At 36.3% G+C, this 25,455-nt stretch overlaps 1 protein-coding gene and 1 long non-coding RNA gene across 3 annotated transcripts; one reads left to right on the forward strand and one right to left on the reverse strand.

Moving 5' to 3' along the window:
• Positions 1-515: 515 nt before the first annotated feature.
• LOC122308194 (truncated transcription factor CAULIFLOWER A-like) lies at positions 516-24,687 on the reverse strand. Of its 2 annotated transcripts, XM_043121393.1 has the most exons (7): positions 24,206-24,678; positions 5,894-5,972; positions 5,178-5,239; positions 4,803-4,902; positions 2,787-2,828; positions 1,020-1,061; positions 516-921 (listed from the first exon to the last, which is right to left on the reverse strand). In XM_043121393.1, exons 1-7 carry the CDS (start codon positions 24,388-24,390, stop codon positions 820-822), a joined length of 612 nt encoding a protein of 203 aa, XP_042977327.1. In that variant the 5' UTR covers positions 24,391-24,678; the 3' UTR covers positions 516-819. The 2 variants fall into 2 exon arrangements, with proteins under 2 accessions (XP_042977327.1, XP_042977328.1); XM_043121394.1 differs by lacking the exon at positions 2,787-2,828 and having other exon boundaries at positions 24,206-24,687.
• LOC122308202 lies at positions 842-5,282 on the forward strand. The gene is made up of 2 exons (XR_006241948.1): positions 842-978; positions 4,716-5,282. It is a non-coding gene; the product is annotated as an uncharacterized LOC122308202 (long non-coding RNA).
• Positions 24,688-25,455: the final 768 nt, after the last annotated feature.

The following is a 25,455-nucleotide window of genomic DNA, read 5'->3' on the forward strand; positions in this document are numbered from 1 at the left end:
TCATGGAAAAAATAAAGCAGAGCAAAGCAAACGAATCTATCACAATTTTTAAAAATTATTTTATTACATATTAGTTTTAAATAGTTAATATTAAAGATTGAAAATTGGAGAATTAAAACTTCTCTTAATTTTTTTAAAAACAGAGGTTAAAAAGAGATATCAATTAACAGTTACTCACTCTATATTAGTAAACTATCTAATTAAAACTACAATAATGTTATTCATCATCTCAATTTTTATTATCTTCTCATCATCTTATGATATGACATTAAATGATTGAAAATTATTTATTATATTTCACTTATAAACTTAATGCCAAGTTATGAAATGATGAGAGGATGATGAGAAAATAAATGATGAATATATTTTTTTACTATATTAACATAGAAGTAGTAATAAGACAACAGTATGCATTTATCCTAATCTATATATTTTTTTAAGGAAGAGAGAGAGGTATTCTAATGTCTATCCTTAATATAAACAAACATTATGTCTTAAAACCGAAGAGAAACATATTACAAAGTGTGTTACACACATTATTATTATTTTTAATTGTTATTAATATTCCATAGATGTACATATATATTTTTTAAAAAAACAACACGAACATGTTACTTGCACGGAAGCCACTAAGATAACATATAATAAATCTACATCAATAGAGAATGACAGCCACCCAATAAAGAATCCAAAGCTATATAGGAGGTCGGGTGGACATGCAGCTTTTCAGAGAGTCAGAAAGTGACACGTGGAATTCTTCGGAACTTGGGGGTAGGAAGACAACTTCTTGAGTTCCAAGAAAACAGTGACAGTTTTAGGTCAAAACAGATTAAGCAAGGTTTCTTGGAGTGGAGGGGCACGGGCGTTGTTGGGCTCCAGTTCCAGTCTCAGGACATGGTTCTCACTCATCATTGCTACCATCTGAGGCCACGACACACACATACAGAGCTCAGCCAGATTACACAAAAACTCGTTTGAGTAAAGTTCTCTCAGATTTCTTTCTTTCTCTAGCTACATACCTCCTCCTCCATCAGTGTCTTCTCTTCTCTCAGCTGCTTTTCCTGTTCATTAATATATTGCAGATGTTGTTAAAAAGGATTATTTCAACATTGCACGATGAATGATTTGCAACCTTCTGTTTGTAAAAAGCTGCTTCTGTTTTGTGATGATCCATGCTATATATTTGTATTATTGAGCCATTAGAAACTGTCATTTCAAATTCATGTAATGCACGCATACACAATAGGATTATTAGCACTTCGCACAGCAAATCATGGCCACAATATTAGACCTTCCTCACAAACTAAGAATTCAGTGTAAGCTACATAGCACTTGTTGGGATGCAGGTCTACAAGTGGGTCTTGATATACCATGTAAATTATCGCTTTACTTTAAAGCTGATTCCAAATTCACTTGCTGTATTAACCACTTATATTTGGCAGTACTCAGGTTACAAGGTGTTTAAATACCTCGATCATGTGTTACACAAGGGTCATAGGTTGGAGACATCGGTTTGATGATACTGCCCATCCTTAGCATGGAAATTGCTATGTACTGCACCCTATCTCATTTTTATTCTATTGTACTGACATGACACTATCCATAACTCTTGAATCATTTCTATTTTTTTTTTTAATTTTTAAATTCAGAGGTTCATTTTTTTTTTTTTTTTTTTTTCAATATTGGTGCCGGGTATCTGGAACAAAGTCTTGACTAATTACAAGGGTGTACGGACCCTCGGTAACGAGTTTCTCGAAAGTACACCTTAGGTAATTCAAGGGAATTTTCCCAGTATGACAGCTCCTAGAATTTGTTTGCAGCCAAGGGTTCAAACCTTAGACTAGAGGGAGTGTACCACCAAGGCAAAGGCTCTTACCACTTGAGCCAATCCGGAGGGGTTCAAAGATTAAGAGATAATGTCACAGGAGGTATATGAGATATGGGAGGTATATAATTATCCAGTCATGTGTGGAAGTGTTGATGAACATTTTTTCTACTTTTCATGGCTGCCCCGACTCTCCACCATAATCAGCATCCGAATTACTTCCACCACCAAATCAAAATCCCCTCCCCCATCCATGCTCCGTGTCCCTATATCAACATAGCATGCATGTGTAAGATGGAGAGGATCTTCTCAATCTTTTATCTACTTCTGTACTTGATGATCCTAGACTATTCTAGTGGTGGATAAAGCTGCACAATTTTTCTAATATCACAATGGCTTTAGCATCATTGTGGGATAAATGAATCTATTAATTGTAAACATCATATATGCATCTACCAATTAATAGACTACTACAGTTGGATCAGATTTTGCAAATAATGCTCAATACGGAAGTTCATTCACCACCCTCTAACAGATATAACGTGTTACAACTTCCCTTACTCAAATTCCTAAATCTCGTCATGCCATTTCATTGTGGCACAACTCAAATTCTACACTTTTAGCTGAGATTGATGCTATCAACATTCGTAAATGATCTAATAAAAGCACTAGCCACATTTGCATTTACTTCAAAAATACTAGTTAAGATTACAGTTACAGCACCCTAGAGTCATTATAAAAGAGTTTCAGACAATGTAGGATCACATTCACCAAGAGTTATCCGTTCAATCTCTACTTGAACACAAGTTATTGATTTTCTAAGGAAGTATGCTGAAGGAGTTTAGAAACCTTTTCTTAAATGCTCCATGAAAGCTATGTCAAGTTTTGTTCTTATGTTTGTCGCTGGATTTACTTATAAATGCATCATGTTTCACATCCGCAAAGAGTTAGAAGGGCATACCTCTTCGTAGTGCGCTTTTATAGCTTCAATCATTAGCTGTGTCTGTTTACCATTCAAACTTATGAGTATTCCACACTCATTTATCGTGCACATAGCTAGCTTAAAAATGAATATAAAGACATTAAAATTGATAATGAACCAAATGCATCTGATGTTCTTCAATATAAGATAATTTCAGCCCCATATAGGTGTTAAGAGACGCTCTAAACTCAAATTTTCAACACATTTAATCTTATGGGATTTTCAGATGTGCTTGTATAGTGTAGATGGATCCATTCATTCTGACAACGACAAGAGTCTAGTTTCTTGGCTTCAACTTTAGATAGGTGTCTTCGTTTAAAGTTTTCTTTATTCTTTAAACTAACTGAATTCAAGTTTGTTAATAATGATTAATTACTCCAAGTCTATAGAATCCTAAATTCAAGTCTGCAAAATCTTTCCCAGTCAGCTCTAAGTTATAATGATTATTTTATCCAAAGAATGGAAAAAAAGGCGCAAATACTTGATAGAGTTAACAGCTGATGAACAAAAGGTTAAAAAAAAAAAAAAAAAAAAAAAAAAAAAACCTAGAACTAAGCAGCCTTTTCGTTTCCATAAACCATAGAGCATCCCTTTGGTTAGTGGTGTCTAATTATTAGATGGTATTGAACATATAATCAAGTGTGTGAAACTTCCTGGGTGGAATGGTATTTTGATAAGCTATTTGAGCTATGGTTGGTATGTAATAAAGCTATTACACTCAATGGCAAGAGGGAATCCAATGCAGTCATGGATTTTAGAAGATGCCACCATACATGAAGCATGACTGGGAAAGGGCAATGTCTGCCTTAGGCTACTTAGAACCTTCTGATACTAGATCAATATGGCCTGTTTTCTCTCTCATTAAGATGTATCCCCACCTCTCCAAACTAACAGAGGGTTGATCATAGTTTTCTTCCGAGTGAGTGACTGGATTAAGCAGACCATTTATACAAACTCTGATAATAGAGAAAGGAAGAATTACTACTTCTGAAGAAAGTTCTCATGGAAATGAGATGTAACTGACGTGCTACACAACTGGCCAAGGGACGCATACTAAAAGTTCAAATCAGCACGTGAATTTAGGGAATGGTAAATGATTGTTCCTTCTGCAGGGGTAGTGAGAATGTTCAAAGCAACCTGCGTCGCGTGAGTCACGTGTTGACATTCCATTATATCTAAAGACTGTTGGTGAGAAATGGATAGAGTTAATAGAATCACACCATGTGGAATTACTCTGAAATCTCAAGATGATCAAAGTAGATGGCACAAGCAGTGTGTAGTTGCAAGACTCTTGGGTATCTGTTATTTTCCTCTTTATTATTTTTCCTTTCCCGAGTTAAGCAAAAATGGACTTGTACCAGAGGACAAGACATGATTCTGTATGGTTGGTAAGCTATGAGAAAACGAGTTAATGTAAAGAGGCCATTCTCACCGACCAAAAAATACATTTAGGCTAAAAACTAATACTTTTTTAGGTGCTTCTGTTGTGTAATATTTTTAGACTTGGGTTTTGCCCTTTTGGCATTGAGTTATTAATTATATTCCAAATACCGGTGCATATCATCTCAAAAGAAATGTGAAGAATTTTTCTATTATTCAGTTATGTGGATTAATGATGGTTTATGTGTTTCAATTCGTTGGTGTTTCTTTTAATTCTCTTCGGAATATTTTACTGCCATCTTATCTCATTTTCTGATGGTTTTCAATATTCTCCTATTAGAAACTGTTAGATGAACTTCTAAACCAAGAGTCCATGACCATCTATGATATATGCTCGAATATATCTTAGAGCATCGGATCAATTTCTTTATTATCTATTCCAATATGAGAGCACCACCATATGACAAATCTAATTTCTATCTTCTTTGCTTTCATTGATTTTGACCATTGATTTGATGATATCTCAAGGCTACAGCTAGTCACTGATCACAGGTTTAGCTATTCAACTCTGATATTCAACTTGAAGGAAAAAAAAGGTATCTTGTAAGAATTGACCTTTCTGAATCTGGTTTCTCTCAATATCTCATCCAGTTCTATCTCTAAGTGAGTGAGTTCTATCAAGGTTTTCTCTTGAATATTCTGTTCTTCAAGGTACCTGCCAGAAGCATGAAAATGAATGCAATTATCTGGTTAATTGAAGCACTTCTACTTGGGCCTCAAAGATCTTATGTTAATGAGCAACTAGGGTTTGTGCATGCTAACAGAGGATCGTTAGTTTGGGAGAATATCATGTCAAAAAGGGAACTGGTCTCCAAGATGTTGTCTTTGAATCATGTAAAAGAAGCACCTTTTGTTTTCCCTGTAACATGGGTTATTTATTCCTACCGTGCCAATTGCAGCACACATGTATATGGACCTGAAAGATGTTACCTTTGTATCATTTCCAGTGGCCTAGCGCCCATCTCAAGACCAGGGCAGTCAGCATGATTCCTCTGAATGATAAGGAAAAAGTGGGTAAGAGAGGAAAATTATAAAGAATAGCATCAAAATATTAAATGAAGATGTTTAGAAGTTAAGAACCATAGATTTCGAGATAAGAAAATCATTTAACAGGGAAAAATATTTTGCAGAATTATCATATAAGACTGTAACAGGATTGAAGCAATCAATTTTTCAATGCCTGGGAAAGAGAAACTCTCATCTTAATCATTGTCATCTTCCTATTAGCATTGACAATGCTGTGTTATTGACAATGCTGTGTTCCATGTCCACAGCTTAGTACCATATCCTGTTCTGTCCTCCATGAGTCATTACACAACCCAGTCTTTCTGAAAAATAAATTGTCTGATGTAGAATTGAAATAGAAATATAGAATCTTGGTAGTGTGGAAAATTAATTGTGATCAACACAATATCAAAATAAATTAAATGTTATAGCTGAATTATGGAAAATCTTCCACAAAAGGTAATCAAAATCTCCTTTTAGCACACGTAAATGAAATTACGATCAATTGAGTTCCTAATTCAGGATCTTCCATGTATTTAAATATGTAATAGCAACTGTTTGTGCAAGGTCCAAGGTGAAGCTTCAATTTTCTTTTCTAGAATTGGAGACCTCTAAAAAGCATTGAACGGATTATGGCTTACCTTTTCTAGCTCAGAACTCCTGCGGACAGCGATTTCTTCCTCTACATGTCTCCTATACCGCTCGAGGATGTTTCCAAGACTGCATCATGAGCGTTGCATAATGAAAGAAAAGAATTGATAATGTCATAGTTTCTCATATCAATAAAACTTGAATGCATAGAAAAATAACAACAATTACTATAATGTCAATCGCAGTCATGTAATGTGCTCTTTGAAAACTGAGATTTCGGTGACCTTTGTACTTTAGGATATCCTTGTGCTGGTAACTTGTATGACACTACTGACATCAGCAGTCAAGTCTTCCACTGTACGGTGCCTTTTATGTTGAGCCAGATTATTTTATGTATGTATTAACTGGACATGCAGCGGTCCTTAAAATGGTAACAACCTGGTTGTACAAATCTAAAGGCCATTTCATATTATCTGTGTTGAAATAAATTAGCTTGATTTTTGCTCAACCAAATTAAAGTCTTGGAATGAATCAGGGCAAGCCGCTATCTCTTAGTCCAAGAGTCAAGACACTGTTTTTTAAGCTTTAATTCCTTGTTGACTTCATGGTAAGTGTTCCTTTCAACTCCCATGGTTGTACCTTAAACCCGTTTATAGCCCTACACCACAACAGCTACTTATCATCGTACTGAAAGAGGCTGCATGTAGGGTGATGGCGAGCGTGGCAGCGATACAGATGAATTGAAGGCAGACCAATTCCATATCGATCCAATCCAAGATGTCAGAAGAATTGAATGCAACCTCACTAGCAATATATTATTTTGTGTATGTATAGAGTAATGCTTATTAAATTTTCTAGTTACAAGACATGAATTCTGTCGGTTCTGGTTCTTTTAGATTCTTCATTTTTTAGAATAAAAATGTTGTATTAATTGGTTAATTGTTAATAAATTCTAGTTCAAATGACATCTACTCCTATGAGAACATAGTGAAGAATAAAAAAGTGAATTGAGAGTAGTAGGTTCACGTGTAAATTACCACAAACAATAAAAAAAACAGGGAACTTATCCTTAAAACTTTATTAGTAATTTCTTGTCTCATTTGATTAGAGATCCTTTTGCTTCCAGACACAATGATACACACTTCTATGAATCGGGATGAATATTCATATTCCTAAATTATGAATGACCACTCTGCATACCAAACGTGCCCAAACTGCTAATTTAACTTCTTCTTTTTAATCATTTAACAGTTTTAGTAATTAAGTAATGCTAAATATATATTTTTTCCACCCTAAATAGAGTAAATATCGTTGTTTTATAGTTTCATTATATGGTTTTGTGTTCACCAATAATTCAAATAAAAGGAGGGGACCAGAAAACAGCATGGTCATGTGCCTAAGGATCTGACCCAAAACACCAAAATGATTAGACATTTACTTCAATATGTTACTCTCCACTAGTTTGGCATATATTGGGCTCTAGGTTTGAATATGAATATGAATTCACTTTAGACTATTGACATTAGTCATGTATGGATTCATTGGATTTTCTAGTGAGAGAGGTTTAAGCTATGGTTCAAACCAAACTCGAGGGAGCGTCTATGGCTTTTCACCATCTAGATGTCTCCTATCTGATTCTTAATAGGTAGGGTGTTAATATAGTCATGTTTAAATAAGAAAGCCGTGTCTGATTGCCTTCTCTTAGAGTTTGTTTGGATTCAAAGAGTGTTTCTTCTCATATCATTTTATCATTAAAATATAATAAACAATTTAACTTTTTTTTAAATCCCAAAATAATAATAATAAAAAAAAAAATATTCTAACAATATGTTATTTAACTTTCAATTTTCATCTAAAACCATCTTACCTCATATCTAAATCAAAACAAGTCTTGTGCCTAAGCTCTATATAGCCTTCGGCTTAAGAGTTAAGACTCTAATTGGATCATGTGTATTTTTATCTAAAATAACTAAGTAAAAGCTACTTTATTTATTTTAGCTAATAATTTTTAAATGAACTCTATACCAGATTAATTTATTTCTATATCAATTAAACATTCTTTATTTAAAAAATTATATTTTCCCTCTCTAACTACCAACAAATTTTCAATGTCACACAATTCTTCAATTTTTGCATTGTCCCCAAACCATTAGTTACTTTAATAACAAATGAAGTAAACAAAATACACTAAATTATTAATGTTTCAAAGTAATGTATAATGAATATGTATGTGTAATGAATTTAATGATTTCCAGACCATGTAGCCTACTTTGTTAATGAAGATACTTTGACCTTTATCATATGCAACGAAAAATTATTTCCATGAATGAAGGAGAGTTCTTCTACAGTAAAATAAAATAAAAGACAATGAGAAAGGGAGAAACTAATAAATGAAAAAAAATCTATGCATCCAGTGTCAACGCAAAGGCAGAGTGAAACTATAGCAAAAGTGGATTTTGCATTTGGTTTGCATGATCGAGAAAGTGTGTTTTCTCAAAAAATCGTTTGCCATTTTAGATTCATGTGCAGTTTGCATAATACATTGAGAGTGTTCTAAGTGCGCAAGACAGTTCTCTCTGAAGTTCAAAACGCTACCAATAACAGTACAACTAAAACAATGCCAAAAACAAACTCCTCAAGAACCAAACTGTTTTTATTTTTCCAATTAAAAAGGCGTCACCTAAATTTATATCCAAGGACACAAGAAGTACATTCTCAAGGACAAGGACTAAGCTATTAATACTGTCATGATCACCCCCATAATAATGACCCAGGGGACACCACTAACACTATATATGAGCCCCTAATAACAGAGTGTCCCAGAGTTAAAGAGTTGAGACAAATTGATTGCAATTGATGTATCTTGGAAATCTTGTTTATCAAAAAAATATATATTTATAATCTTTTATTTGAGCTCTCATGATTATTTGAAGATATATATGTAAGTATGCATTTATGTGTATTTTGGGTCATATCTAAAGTAGCACTATGCTAACCAAGTTAACAATCTGCTAAAAGGCTAATGTCATAATCTTTAAGCATTTCATTTAATGAAATTACGGCATGATTCTTGATCGGTACCTATAAATCCATTAACTTCAATAAGGCATTTCTAATTTCCGAGGGACTTCTACACCTTGCAACTTGATATATGGTCAAAATTTATGGTGTTTCATCAATTTTGAGAAGCAGTGTCTCTTACATTGTTGAATGTCGAATTTCAAGCAAGTGCACGTTACAGCAGTTTTGGAGAGAATCCAGTTTAAACATGACTGATTTCCTTACTATTCTTAGTCTTCATAGACAGACTTTGTGAATATTTTTGCTTAAAGCAAGAACACATATTATCTTCAATACTAAAATCACAGTTCTCAAGGCTGTGGAACTTCTATGAAGTTCAATCAAATAAGAATCTTTTTCCCTTTCTAACTATAGTTTCAGACCACGACTTCCACTTTTCCACTGATAAACAAAGCTAAAAAAAAGAAGAAAGGAACAATCTCATGCATTGATTTCTTAGGTGGTAGACAAACAGCCATTTTCCATCATGCAGTCCTTTTTGCAAGATAACCAAGTCTAAATGAAGTTAAGCAACTCTACAGACCTGCAATCAGAAGAAAAGGTTAATACATTCATTATGCAATTTCCAGATTGCACGATTATGTATTAAAACCCAAAGCATAACAAAAAAATATGCTCTATTCTTTTCAAACAAGAATTAGATGATCTGACTCCGGGTTCACAAAATTAGATATGTGAAGCAAAAACTGGGAAATCACCACTTATCATAAAAGCTTAAACTGATAGGAAGATGTAGATTTTATTATTTATTTTATATCTAAACACTTTCACTCATGTGTGGGCCAGACTCTCTCTCAATGGGTGGCCTAATAAGTGAAATATTTAATTAAATAGGATAGAGCGTAGAGTCAATGTTCAAATTTAAGACCTCTGATCTGATATTATGTGAAATGACCACTTGTTTAAAAGTTTAAACTAATAAGAAAATGTAGATTGTATTATTTATTTAATATCTTAATAAAAACCTGGTTGCCTAACATCTCTCTCTCTAGATGCTATAATGGTCAAGAGTTAATATAGATGGGAGTTTTGAAATTGTTCAGCACTGTCGTGAAAGAATTTCACCACAAAATAATACAGCTGCCTGGAAAGCAATAAAAGAAATTCCTGTATAACAAGTGCTCAAACCTTTTACTTAATAATGAACAAATAGATGAGACACGGGAAATTGCGTATATTCTTTTTTTCTCCCATGATGTTTGAGCGAAAAACCTAGTCCAGTACTACCCTATTCTCATGGAGGGTATGTAGACTCATCATTTGACCCGAAGCCTGGAACTCATATAAAGTCTCTTTAAAAGCTTGAACTAAGGCAGAGGAATTTGGAGATTGTTTGTCCCCCGGCCTTTTATGATTTCTTTTCATAGGTCCGTACCTCGGATTAGATATTAGACGTATAACAGAAATAAGAACCTTAGAAAAAGAGGCAACTGGAACTGGAGAGGGCCCATTAGTCGGTTTCCATGTGGGTAGTATGATAGTTTCCTCAATTTGTCATCTGCTTTTTGCTGATGACATTTAGGCTAAGAGTATCAAATAAGAGTTCGTGTCGTCTTATATACTTGGAAGTAGATTCAAGGTCAAAAGTGACTTTTGCTTCATCAACAAGGTTAAAAATTAGACAAAGTAAAAGTTAGGGTAACTTGTTAAAAACCCTTTACAACCTATAACACATTAGAATTCAGCCCATAAATCCAACTTTTTGTACTTTTTATTCCAAATTGCCCCGACTTAGATTTAGGCATCATTTAGGAAGTACGTTCTGTACCTTTTACCTATGGTCGAATTAACATAATTAGCACCCTTTCAAAATAATATATATAAATATATATATAAATATATATTAGCAACCACACCATGAAGCTGGCCACAGAAGGCTACCATGGTGGCTTCATAAGCAATGGTCATGACTCCCATCGTTGCCATTTTTTCATATTTTGCTAGGAGAGGGCACTGATGTTATTTTTATTTTAAATAGGGGCTAATGTCATCTTTGTACTTAGAATTTGGAGTACAAATCTGGCTTGCGTACGACTCAGTAAAAATTTTCATTTGGGAGGATGAACCGTAGTTGAGGAGTATATTTAAAACTCTTGACAATAATTTGTAAGTATTTGGACAGAAATCCTTTCAAGTTTTAATCAAAACTAGAGAGGTTTAAAACTAAGATCATTTCTTCGTTTGGACAGCATCTATTGGGCAGATTCTCATATCGAATAATCTGAAAAAACGTGGTCCCATTATTTCAGATTTCAGATTAGTGTTATATGTGTAAGAGTGATAGGAAATCAGTTGATCATCTCTTATTATACCGTGAAGTGGCCCAATGTTAATGGAATAAGACCTTTAATAGGATATGAGAGGCATGGGTCATGCCTGGAAATGTTAGAAATTTTATGTGTTGCTGAAAAAGTATCCAGAGAAATATCCAAATCGCTGCTGTGTGGAGAATGATCCCTCATTACATTACGTAGTGCGTGTGGTTGGAGGGAAACAAGAGGTACTTTGAAGATATGGAGCATTACATGGCTGAACTGAAATGATTTTTCTACAATACACTTCTTTCTTGGGCTTCGTCCATTATTTATAATACAGATAACCTTCATGATTTGCTAGTAACTCTTACTAGTACTTAATTATAATAAGGCATGTTTTTCGTATACCACTAGTATACTCGTGCAATGCCTCTTATATCAATAAAATTTACTATTACCTATTAAAAAAAAGTAGGAGAGTGATAGACACATGAAATAAATCCTACAAAAGTTACTATTGGCTGTGTGAAATTTTCAAACATTACTAATGTTCAATAAAGACAATTGAAACCTTCAAGTTCAGGAAAAACTTTAAGGCAATCTTGATCCGTTTTCCTTTTAATATTTTAAATTTAAATTTAAATGATGTTGGAATTCTTACTAGAGGAGGTGATTAAAAGTTGGAAAGAAACTTGACATGAAGTGTACTCTATATAGTGTTTGGTTTTACCTAAAACAGAAGTGGTAGAATGACCATAACATATGGATATAGTTGAACTACTTTAGATTGCAGTTATTTAGAACAACTTATAAAGTCTAGTTGGCATTCTTCAAAACCCGAATGATATAGTGCCTTAGTGCCACATGGTATTTCTAGATCGAATCTAATTCTATGATTGCCTTCGTGCCGCATGGTATTACTAGATTGAATCTAATTCTATAATTGTCATGATCCAGGAATGCGCTAATTGCCACATATGAGTTAGCTATACTCTAAAGGAATAGTTAACATTAAATTGAAGCTCCCCGAAATGACATCAATTTCACCTTGTAACATCCCATATGGGGCTTGACACCAGCTTTACTACTATAATTGCCATGACCAAAAATGCAGTTGACAAATATGTGCTGTACTTCAAAAGAAATGGTTACTTTTATAATTGAAGCTCTCTGAAATGATATAAATCTCAATGTCACCTTGTAAACATACCATGCAGGACCCAACACCAAAAGAATACTCGCAAAGGAGCCTTTGAAAGCAATTTTCTTTGTTTGGACAACATTACTAAGGAAGATTCTCACAAAATAAGAAATCATTGTGATGGATTGGTATTAATGTGTAAGAAAACTAAAGAAACTATGCGTCACTTGTTATTACACTATAAGCTACCTGTAATCCCTATGGGATGATTTCTTTATTAGAATGGGTCTAGCATGGATCATGCTTGGAAGATTAGAGAACTTCCTAGCAAACTGGAGGGGATTATATGGTAAAACACAAATAGTAGCAATATGGAAGATTGCATCCATATGGTTATTGTGGTGCATTTGGAAGAAGAGAAATGATTGAAATTTTGAAGATCGAGAGAGGATAATGGATGAGCTTTTAGTATTCTTTTTCACTGTGTTTCTCTAGGCAATGAGGATAAAATTGTTAAAATAAATATAAATGATTAAATTTACCTCTTCTTATCTGTTTAAGCTTTTCAGATAAGTGGTCATTTCACGTAATTAAATCTACCTCTGCCTAGTGTGTGTTGGCTGGTTGGTTGATGAGGGCTTGAGTGGTCTCTGTTCAGCCAATGGCCAAGCCGAAGGGCACAGTGACGAGATTTGGCTGTAACATGAATGTGTTTTGAGTGTATGAGCATAAGAGTACTGTAGAAAGTGTGACTTTTGCATTTGGATTGTTCCAGGTATTGATAATGGGTTTAGAAACTGAGGTATTCTCGTATATTTCTTTTCAAACGTTATTTTAATACAAAACACTTTTCAATTTTAAATCTTCAAATTTTTTATCTAATCATTAGCTAATTATTATCCAAACACAAAACAACTTTTCAAAACTTCCAAACAAAACATAAAAGACGAAACAATTTTTTCAAATTTTAAAACAAAATAATATTAAAAAATTATATTCAAATGAGTTTTTAACTTTATAATATTTTTATTCATTTTTTCTCTTTCTTTTCTCAAAACTCAATAAAAATTTTTAAATCAAACAATTTTATTATTATTCACAAATTATTTCAATACTATTTATAAATAATTTAAAATATTCTAGATGTCTAGACGAACCTATACTAAAAGTGCATATTTAAAAATTATTTCAAAAGGTTCCGGCTAGACAAGGAAGAAAGTAGTAGTTTTTCTAGTTCATTTTATGTCAGAAAATGTATTACATTCAAACTTATCACTAGAGCTGTCATGTCAAGCCAAGGATTATATGATTATTGCGCTTAGGGTTTAGGAAAGTTGAGTGTGTCTCCTTTATGTGAACCCTATATTAAAATCTCATATAAAGGTTAAAAATAGATCAAGTTGGTTGGGTCTGTAAGATAGCAATTTCAATAAAGATGATGAGTTCTTGAATATTTTCAAAGTGGAGCAAGGGAGTTCTGTAAGTTCATTAGATGCAACTAGGATGGCATCCATGCTTGGTCAAGGCATATATATAATTGAGGGCGTGAAAGAGCCCGCTTTTGTATGGCTTTGGCGCATGAAGACTCTCAATCATAAGAGGATTTTCAGTATTGTATGATAAAAGTAAGAGTCTCTTGTTCGATATGTTATATTCTAAGAACTTACAATGCTTTAAATCACATAAATTTCCAATGTAACAACTGATATGAGTTAGTCAGACTAACATGAGTTAGTCACACAAAAATGTTAAATAGCCATGGGCAAAGAATGATTCAGTAGGTGAGCTCGTGGATTTCACTGGAGGCTCTCATTATTGAAATGTTGATTTCACCAAAGTAGTAAAGGATTGAGACTTGGATGTGGTGACTAAGGCCCCATTTGGTTTCATAGATGGTCCGAACACATCTTATCTTATCTCATCCCAACATCCAAATACCATTCAAACACAAACACTTTTTAATTTCAAATTTTCAACTTTTTCATCTAATCATTATCTAATTATTATAACTTTTTTAAACTTCCAAGCAAAACACAAAAAACAATTCTATTTTTTTAAATCTCAAAACAAAAACAATATTCTAACAATATTTTAATTTTATAATATTTTATTCAACTTTTTCTCTCACCTTTCTCAAAACTCCATAAAACATCTTAACTCAAACCATTTCACTACTATTCACAAATTATCTCACTACTATTAACAAATTTCTTATCTCATACTATCTCATTTTATCTGTATATCCAAATGAAAACTAAGTTCTTTACTTTATTGTGTTCTATAAGAGCGATAGTATGAATTATAAACAAGTTCAGTTATAGCCCTTCCAAGAAAAGGTAGATTTACGTAGTCTACTAAATCTTGACTAGTCATGGCGTGAATACTTTTTTGTAGAGGAATATATGGAAGATTAAAGCTCTTTTGAAAGCAATATTTTATGTTTGGACAGCTTCTTTAAAAAAAGATACTTACTATAGATAATCCGAGAAAATAGAGAACTTGGATTGGTGTTTACATATATAAGAAGAATGGTGAAACGGTACATTATCTGTTTCTACACTGCCAGGTAGGCAAGACCATGAAGGATAACTTTTTTGAGGGAGTTGGAGTATTATGGATATGCCTAGAAGTCTGAGGGATTTTCTAGCAACCTGAAGAGGCCTCCAAGGCAATCCAAAAGTGGCATCAATATGGAAGATGGCTTCTTTATATACGCTGGTGCATTTCAGGAAAGAACAACAGAAGTTTTAAAGATTGCAAGAGGACAATAGATGAGCTGAAAGTTTTCTTTTTTAAAACTTCATTCCTTTGTGCCGGGGCTATATATTTTAATGGTCTAGATAATTATTACCTTAGCTATAAATCCTAGTGAGATATTTCTCTTGTATACGTGTTGTGTATTTAGGCTATGCTTACATCTTTTTAATAAAACTTCTTTATTACCTATAAAAGATGTTTAGTAGCTAAACAATTATAATAGTGAGAAATTGAGTTCAATTTGTGATTTTCTAAACACCTTGAAATGTATATAGTTTTACTTTATAGTTATTTCTTGATTGGTACTGGGTGTTTGAGAATGGTGTCCCGACTAATTCTGATGGTATATAGGCTCTCAACAAGGTGTTTTCTATAAGTGTACATCAGATAACTTAAGGAGAAAATTCTTTAATTCAATGACCTTTAGAGATTATTTGCACCCAAAGGGATTTGAATTTTAGACTTAAAGGGAGCATACTCACGAACCCAAAACTTTTACCACTTCAGCCAACTCCTAGAAGTTTCTTTATAGCTATTATCTTAATAAATCACGTCTAATTAATTTTCTAATCCTTTAAATACATCTAGGAATCAGAACTTTGAGCAAAAACAGTTTATTAGATGTAAAAATCATGTCGAATTGATGGAACGCGGTGAGTTTCATAATTTAGTAACATTTCTACCTTTTTTCGCATGGGAAATGGACTTTAATATCTAAAGAATATTCAACCAAAAATCGGGAAAATGGCTATGGAGATATCCCATAGAACATGGAGCTTTGTGGAGAATAGTTTTAGACTTGAAGTATGGAAGAGCATGGGGAGGTTGGTTTCAGTCCTATGGAGTGGGGCTCTGGAAGCACATTCAACGTGGACTGACTTAATTTTCTAGATTTACCCATTTGGAGGTGGGTAATAGGACCCGAATTAAGTTCTGGTATGAAATATGATGCGGTGAAAGAGCACTTAAGAAAGCTTATTCCGATTTCTTTGGTATAGAAAGAATAAGGGAAGCCTCTCTACAGGGGTGGGTCCAAAGGGCTCTGCCTTGGAGAGGTTCCCCGACATAAAGAAAAAGAATAAAGAATAAAGGAAGCTTCAATTGCAGGCCTCCTTGACCAATCTAAAGATACTTCCTAGTGGAATATTACATTTTTTAGAACTGTCCATGATCTGGAAGTTGAAACAATCTTTGAATCTTCTTTTTTTATAGGTAAAAAGAAGTTTTATTGATTCACGTAAATAGGATGAGCCCGAATACACAAGAAGTATACAAGAAAAAGTTTAATTACAAAACTACGTGCTACGGATAGTAGCATACAAATCATTAAGACCCGTTCCATTCCATGCAATAGAAGGGGCCCAAAGCAACAAAATATGAAAGAAAAAGTCCCTAAAGTTGTTCGGGGAGCATTCCCTATCCTCAAAATAGCAGCCATTTCTTTCGTTCCATGTGCACCACATTAGACATAAAGGTATCATCTTCCATACAGCAACAATCTGGTGATTGCCCCTAATCCTTTGCCAATAAGACAATAGGTCTATCACCCTCTTGGGCATGACCTATGCAATGCCAAGTCTTGAGAAGATTGCATCCCACAAATCCTTAACTACTTCGCAATGAAGGAGAAGGTGATCCGCTGATTCGCCGTTACGTCTGCACATGTAGCACCGGTCCATTACGTATATTCCACATTTTCTTAATTTGTCGATTGTTAAGATTTTACCATGGGAGGCCACCCAACCGAAGAAAGCGACTTTGAGGAGAACATTGCTCCTCCAAATGCTCTTCCAAGGAAAAGCATTGAAGGAGTGGGTCGACAAGACTTTGTGATATGAACGAATTGAAAATTTCTTGTTCCTTGTGCAAGTCCAAAGTAAATATAGCACTCTATAGAACTCAGTGATGTCTCCCATCTCCCAGTTTTGTACAGCTCTAGCGAATGTCATAGACCAAGTAATGAAGTCAGAATTATTGTGCATATTATCAGCCACAGAAGAACCTTGATCCAACATGATCCTATAAAGAGAGAGGAAAGTGTTTTTCAAGATCACATCTCCACATCAATAATCATGCCAAAATTTTGTCCGCGTGCCCCTTCCCACCTCTAACCTGCAATTGTCGAGAAAATCATCCCAGCCCTTCCGGATATTTTTCCAAACTCCCACGCCATAAGCCCCTCTAACTTCAATTGAGCACCACCCTCCCCATACACTCTCATATTTGATTTCTAAAATACTTTTCCAAAGAGCATCTCCCTCGAAATGAAAGCGCCATAACCATTTCCTGAGAAGTGCTTTGTTGAAGGTTTTCAAATTTCTTAGGCCCAAACCGCCACAAGATAACGAGGTGCATACTTTTTCCAATTTGATCAAATGGAATTTCTTTGTATTCTCTAGCCCTTCCCAAAAGAAGTCACGAAAGATCTTTTCCCACCTATTCGAAACCCCTGCAGGCACTGGAAATAATGAAAGGAAATACGTTGGGAGATTGGATAACGTACTCTTAATAAGTGTGATTCTTCCACCCTTAGACAAGTAGATTCTCTTCCATCCAAGATAACGAGGTGCATACTTTTTCCAATTTGATCAAATGGAATTTCTTTGTATTCTCTAGCCCTTCCCAAAAGAAGTCACGAAAGATCTTTTCCCACCTATTCGAAACCCCTGCAGGCACTGGAAATAATGAAAGGAAATACGTTGGGAGATTGGATAACGTACTCTTAATAAGTGTGATTCTTCCACCCTTAGACAAGTAGATTCTCTTCCATCTCACTAGTTTGCCTTCAATTTTCTCCACAATTCCTACCCACATTACCTTAGAATTATGAGAGCCCCCAAAGGGAGTCCAAGGTATTTCATTGGCAAGGATGTGACCTTGTATTCCAAGATGGCAGCCACCTCCCCTAAGTTGTTGACCGAGCCAACGGGAACTACTTCCAACTTAGATAAGTTCACCTTGAGGCTAGATACAGCTTCAAAGCAAAGGAGTGCTCTGAGGGAGCAAATTTGATCTAGATTTGGATCACAAAAAATCAACGTATCATCGGTGAAGGTGAATAGAAGATGAGAAACAATCAAACTTCCATGTGTAGAACCACCCACCGAATAACCCGAGATGAAGCCCGTAACCACTACCCTGTCCAACATTCTGCTTAGTACGTCCATGACAAGGATGAATAAAAGCGGAGATAATGGATCCCCTTGTCTCAATCCCCGAGAGCTGTTGAAGAAGCCTTCCGGATTGCCACTGATCAAAATAGAGAATCTGACAGTTGTAATACAGTGCTTGATCCACTGACACCATATTGTCCCAAAGCCATACCTACCTAGAATATACAACAAAAAGTCCCATTTCACATGATCAGATGCCTTTTCCATATCCAGTTTACACAAGATATAGATACCTAGAATGTCGGTTCTGAATCTACTCTCCAGACATTCGTTAGCAATGAGGACCGAGTCTAATATTTGCCTTCATTTCACAAAGGCGTTTTGTGACTTCAAGATGATCTTCCCTATGACCTCGCTCAACCGCTTCGCTAAGACTTTAAAGATCATCTTGTAAACCCCACTTATCAAACTTATATGTTGAAAATCAATCACTTTCACCGACCTTGCTCTCTTGGGAATGAGAGCAATGAAAGAGACATTAAAGCTCTTCTCAAATTTCATAAAAGAGTGAAATTCCAAAATAACCTTCATTATATCCTCTTTAACAATTTCCCAACAGGTGTGAAAATAAGCCATTGGCAAGCCATCTGGTCCTGGGGTTTTATTTTTGTTCATACAATTTACCACATTAAGCACCTTGTCTTCCTTAAAGGCCTCTCCAACCAGGCCGCGGTTGTGTGATCGATGGAATCAAAAACTAGACTGTCCGTCTTGGGTCTCCAAAAGTACTGCTCTATCAAAAGCTTCTCATAGGAATAGACACTATGGTTCTTAATATCATCTCTACTCGATATAACCCTACCCTCCTCATGGAGGACCTCTATAGCATTGTTCCTTCTATGGGAGTTTGCGATCCTATGAAAAAACTTTGTACTCCTATCCCATTCCTTTAACCAAAGGGCCCGTGATTTTTGCCTCCACAAGATTTCCTCCATGAGGGTATTTTGTCCAGCTCATCGACTACAATCAATCTTCTTGTCCTATCCTCAATCAATAATGTCATTTTCGCTTCTCTCTCATCAAGTTGTTGTAACTCCGTAAAGAGTTTTTCCCGCTAGTCATTGATATTCCTAAAGACTTTCAAATTCCATTTTCTGAGATCATTCTTCAATACTTTAAGCTTCCCGGCTAGAACAAAACTAGAAGTGCCTGTGAGTTGATAAGAGGCCCACCACGAGTGGATTTTTTCAACAAACCCGTCCACCTTTAACCACATGTTCTCAAGCTTAAAGTATCTTCGTCCCTCCTGAAGACCTCCACAATCTAGTAATAGGGAAAAATGATCCGAGAAAAGTTGAAGGAGCCGCTTCTGACACAAAGTGGGAAAGTGAGTCTTCCAGGAAAGAGAGAATGAACCTATCCAATCTCGACCAGGCCCTGTTTGACCAAGTGAGTCTCCCCCTGCCAAAGGAAGATCCTCCAAGTCTAAATCAAAAAGAAGGGCTGAGAAGTCAGCCATAGCTGAGCCCATACTAGAAACCCTTGACCTCTTACTCGGAAACCGAGTGATATTGAAATCACCAAGGAATATCCCACCAACTACAAGCTAACTCATCCCAGAGAAGTTTTCTGCTACTATTATCATTTGGCTTGTAAACTCCTACAAAACCCCAAATAAAGTCATCATCCACATTCGAGAAAGACCATGCTAATGAAAATTCCCCGACGCAATCCTCCACGAAGTTGACTGCTCTCTTGTCCCACATTAAATGAATACCCCTTGAAGCACCCTTAGAAGCGAGGGTGGTCCATCTTGCATAAGGGCAATTCCACAAATTTCTGATGATGTGCCTGTCGATAAATTTTAGTTTTCTCTCCTGCAAACAGATGATATCCACTTTCCAATCCCATAATAAGTTCTTCACTTTAAGGCGCTTGTTCGGGTCATTCAAACCACGAACGTTCTATGAAAGAATCTTGAGTTTCATGGATCACCAAAATTTACCCTATCCTTGTGACGTCTCCTGCACGCGCTACCCTCCCGTACATCATAATTTATAGAGCAAGCAAGTCTCTTAAGCTCTCTATCCTTCTTCATCGCTGATCTAACAAGTAATGGTTGGCCTAATTTTATTGCAATGAGGAGAGCTTGCAGCTGATCCTCATAACCCTCACAAGACATCCCTAAACAGTGACTCATATCCTTAACCTTCTGGAAGATCCAATTTACTTGAGGATCAACCGATGGGGCTATTGGTGGCAATGAGCACAGAGGACTGGGCATATCCCCGGGTTCATACAAATCAGTTGTGAGTGTGTCTACCCCAAGTTCCCTGCATAATAGCAGTAGGTCTGATTCGTAAGGTGTCCCTTCATCCGATGAACTCCCATCCAAAGAGGAGTTGTCAACCTCTTCCAACTCAGTTCCCAGGATCCTAGAGAGTGACTTAGAGAAGCCCAACGTGTGTTGAGAAGCATCGGGAGCATCTCCCGTGGTTGGCCCCAATGAAAATAGCATCTTCATGTCGCTAGATCTACCATCAACAACAGGGAGTAGTTCCAAAATAGGAGCAGAGTGGTCGTGGGTGACCATCGGCCCTTTTGGTGGCAGTAGGGAGGAACCGGTGGCCTGAGAACCACCGATGAAGTCCGTTCGAGCGGCCTCCACGAGGGAAAAAAGCTCAAGAGAGGCCTTTGGGTGTTGCCCACCCAAATCCAATGCGACCTCCATGTTCGTCGACGATTTCTGTGGCCTGAGAACTACTCCCTGTCGCTAGATCTACCATCAACGACAGGGAGTAGTTCCAAAATAGGAGCAGAGTGGTCATGGGTGACCATCGGCCCTTTTGGTGGCAGTAGGGAGGAATCGGTGGCCTGAGAACCACTGATGAAGTCTGTTTGAGCGGCCTCCACGAGGGAAAAAAGCTCAAGAGAGGCCTTTGGGTGTTGCCCACCCAAATCCAATGCGACCTCCATGTTCGTCGACGATTTCTGTGCCGACGAGATGGCCAGGGAGGCCATCAGCGAGTTAAACCTCTGGTCGGAGTTAACCAAGGTATCGGTTTGTCCACCCACACCACACTACTTGGGTGCCCGTAATTCCCGTGGGCTTGCATCGCTTGAGAGTGGACACGGGCTCAAAGCTCGTGGGCGAGAAATAGCCAAAGGCTTACTTTTGGGGCTGATGGGCTGGGCTCGAAGCTCGTCCAAACTCCCACTAATCTTTGCCTGTGAACGAGTCTTTCGTGGGCTCGAAGTGGGTCATGAGACTTGGGTATTAGGGTTAGTGGGTTGTGGGCTCGAAGCTCGTGAACGAATTAAAGGTGGTTGGGATTGTGGACCCAAGCCCGCCCCATCCTTTGACCCCACAAGCCATGGTCCCGTTTCTTCCCAATTTAGGAATGGCGTCTTTAGGAACCCACAGAGCTAAAGCTGTGGGTGTTGTAGTCACCTAGCTCAGTCCCATATCAACCTTTTGCATTAATAAGGAAACTTCTTCTAGTACACCAGAAAGTTGTGCTTTGACAGCCCAAAACACGCCTTCTACCTCTCCCAACTTTTTACCACTATCAAGAATGCTCCGTGTCCACTGGGTAAGGACCAGTAGCTTCCTCCTTTGTTTCCATGGCAGAACTGCACTCTGCCTCAAAACCACCGCCATGGCATATGATTTCCAAACATGGACAGACTTGCCATCTCTAAATCTTACAATCTAATATATTTTGGTCTTACGAGGGGTGAGGGTGAAAACAAGCTTTTTCGGTGACCCTTGGCAAAAGGGAAGTTCACCATAAACTCTTTCTACCAATCCATCTCTAAGCATAATGTAAATTCATTCCCGTGCAAGAGCATTTGGAAGACAAAAGCTCCCTTAAAGGCAATCTTATTTGTATGGATAGTTTCTTTGGAGAAGATTCTCACTACTGATAACCTAAGGAAACGGCGAATCATAGTCTTGGATTGGTATTGTTTGTGTAAAAAGAGTGGAGAATCCGTTGATCATCTATTAAGTCATTGTAAGATTGTCATGACTTTGTGGAATGCCTTTTTTGCAAATTGGGTATGGTTTGGGTGATGCCAAGAAGGATGATTGACCTGTTTCATAGAGAGGTCTCCAAGGCACTTCTCAGATTGCCACAATTTGGAAGCTGGTTCTAATCAGACTATGGTGGTGTCTTTGAAGGGAGAGAAGCGAGCGAAGTTTCTATGATTGAGAACGGTCATTGGATAAACTTAGAACCTTCTTGTTTAACAACTTGCTCCAATGGTCAATTATAATATATTTTAATGGCATGAACATCCATGAATTTCTTGTATTAGTAGAATATCACTCCTAGACATTGCTCTTGTATATAATCATTGTACTTGGGCTTTTGGCTATTCCTACGATTACTAAAATCTTATTTACCGAGAAAAAAAATTCTCATTAATAACCTATTGTTTTTGTAAATTTAAACTTCGACAAGGTTACTAACATTGTAGACGTAATCCCTCTCAACTTCTCCCATCTTTTTTTTTTTTTTTTTTTTTTTTTTTTTTCCTTTTGTGGGTTAGAAACCCTAGGTTGGTCCTATTGAACACCAAAGTAATTCGAAGCCCAGGGCAAATACCAAACCTAGCCCACCTATCTGTTGAGCGGATCTGGTTGAGGCACTGTGTGAGAGGGCCGAGGGTAATTTGAGCCATCCTGCCTAGATGGTTACGAGGTGTTGGGTCTACCCGCCTGCATAGGATGGTTAACACCTTTTTTTTTATATACTGATCAATCACACGAAGCTTAAAAGATGATTTTCCAAGCTGACATTCCCTTGCAATTATACAATATAGTCACACTGTCAACAAATGGCACAAAAAGCCATATTTGTACATTGCCATTGCCATTCACTATAAATAGCATTAGTTTTTTTTTTTCCCCAGCAAGGGGTCTGAGGTGTCAGAATTCGATCCCCGAATATCGCTCATGTTAAAAAGAGACAAATGCTATGAAGAGTAACGCCTTATTTGATAGGCAACTACAATATTGGGCCTTGAACTAAAGAAAAAAGAAGAGCCCGGGTTAACGGAGTCCATGGACGTGTCCAACTCAAAATGAAAAAGCCTACTTACGAGGACATAGATGCTAAAAGAAACGACCTTTATTGGCTGACAATTTACGTGTGAAATAAAAGTGTCCTAGAAAGAATAGATAAACAAGTCGTAGGAATTGCACTTCTTCGACAATAATTTAGATAATTTGTGATGGGCACGCGATCTATTTAAATTGTGTATAAACGTACATAAGTAATTAAATTCCAAATTTATAAATTTTTTTAATCACAGTCTATACAAATTTATATTCTGTTAATTAATTATAAACGAATTTGAGCATATATTATTTATTACTAAATTATAAAGGAATTCAACTAGGCAAGGACAATAAGCACGCAATATGATAATTTCATGTACAAGATCAAAATCCAAAAATTACAAGCTGATTGGCCTGGAAAGCCACACAAGTTACGCATGTTCGCATGTTCATGATAAAAAGTCTGAAAGGCACAACAATAGCATATTGCAAAAAAATAAAAAAACATTGAACAATAAAATTACAGGCATGACTTAATAAGCATATCAGCCACCGACAGGAAGCTGATCCATCTAGGGAATATGAGCAACCCGACTTGACTAGTGATCAAGCGGGTTAGACCCATTTTCCAACCAGCGTAGAGGGCTCCGTCAAACTAGGGTTTCGTATTGGTACTGGTAAGCAGCAGGAGATAGCGGAACACGTATGAAGATGCGGCGCAAATAATATCTTATCTTTGAGGAAGGAAGATATTTTCTAGATGTCCGACTCTCGAAGCTAAGATATTTTTTTTTTCTTTTTATCAGAAACAGAGCACAGAGCACAGAGCACAGAAAGATTAGACAAGCGTTTCAAAAGCGAGTACTGCGAGCTCAAACATTTAAGAAAGGACCTTTTGCATTTTATTTGAAGATGGGGGGAGCGTGTGTGAAAGTTCAAGAAAGGCCAACCTCTCGGCGCTAGAGAACTCATAGAGCCTGCCTTGGTCGGAGAAGATCATGAGCGCCACCTCCACGTCGCACAGCACTCCGAGCTCTCGAGCCTTCTTCATCAGCCCGCCCTTCCGCTTCGAGAAAGTCACTTGCCGACTGCTCTTGTCCTCAATTCTCTTCAGCTGCACCTTTCCCCTTCCCATTCCTCTCTTTCGCTCTTCACACTCTTTCCGTCGCCTTTGAACCCTAACCCTAGGTACTTCTTCCTGCGGAAAATCGAGATCACGAAAGGGGTAGGAGGGGGCACTTCGGCTTTCAATTGCGGAAATGGAGAGCCAGACGCTTCAGAATGGTATATTTGTGGCGAGAAATTAAGATCTCCAGCTGCGACACGCATCGAACCTAGTACTGATGAAAGGAAAAAGAAACGACAAACAATACCGCATAAAAACAAACAAAAAACAAAACTGAAATATAGGTAGGCGTGGATGAGCGAGCCCCGTTCTGGAACATGCTGGACCATGAAGAGGCAGGCGGTAGGCCCTCCAACAGTCTTCGGACTGATTGCAAGTAATTAATGGCCCTCAACTGCCAAAAAGGGGGCCTAATCTGGCCTAGACACGGCCTCAATTATTTTTAAAAAAGAGATGGAATAAATTGAAATTAAAATTAAAAATTAAATAAAATATTATTAAAATATATTATTTTAATATATAAATTTTAAAAAATTAAATTATTTATTTTAATTTTATAATAAAATTTAAAAAAGTTAAATTATTTATTTTATTTTATATAAGAATTTAAAAATATTGTAATAATTAAAATAAAATGAGATCAGAATTTTTTGAAAGTGAACAAGGGTATTATTGTCTCCAAAGAGAGATCAAGTCCGATGGCACTCAAGTAGTCTGGACCCAATTAGGACCACTAAGTATGATTTGAATAAATTTATAAGTCTAATTTATTTCATAAAACTGATTTAATGAGATATAATTGCTCATTGCTTATAAACATACTTAACACTATATTTAGATATGGGACTCAATACCTTGTCTATAGTTAAAGTGGGATTTATTTATTGACATCCCTCTTATACTTGCATGTTAGTATTTTTTCTGATTCTTATTGCGGAGTAAATAGTATGAGTCCCAATTAGTCTTATAAAAGACTCTGATATCATGAAAAAATTTATAATCTAAATTTGTCTTATAAAATCGATTTGATGAGAGAGTTATTTACTACTTATAAACTTACTCAAAACGTTCTCC

This window comes from Carya illinoinensis, chromosome 4 (assembly GCF_018687715.1).
Source record: "Carya illinoinensis cultivar Pawnee chromosome 4, C.illinoinensisPawnee_v1, whole genome shotgun sequence".
In the NCBI taxonomy this organism is placed as follows: Eukaryota; Viridiplantae; Streptophyta; class Magnoliopsida; order Fagales; family Juglandaceae; genus Carya; species Carya illinoinensis.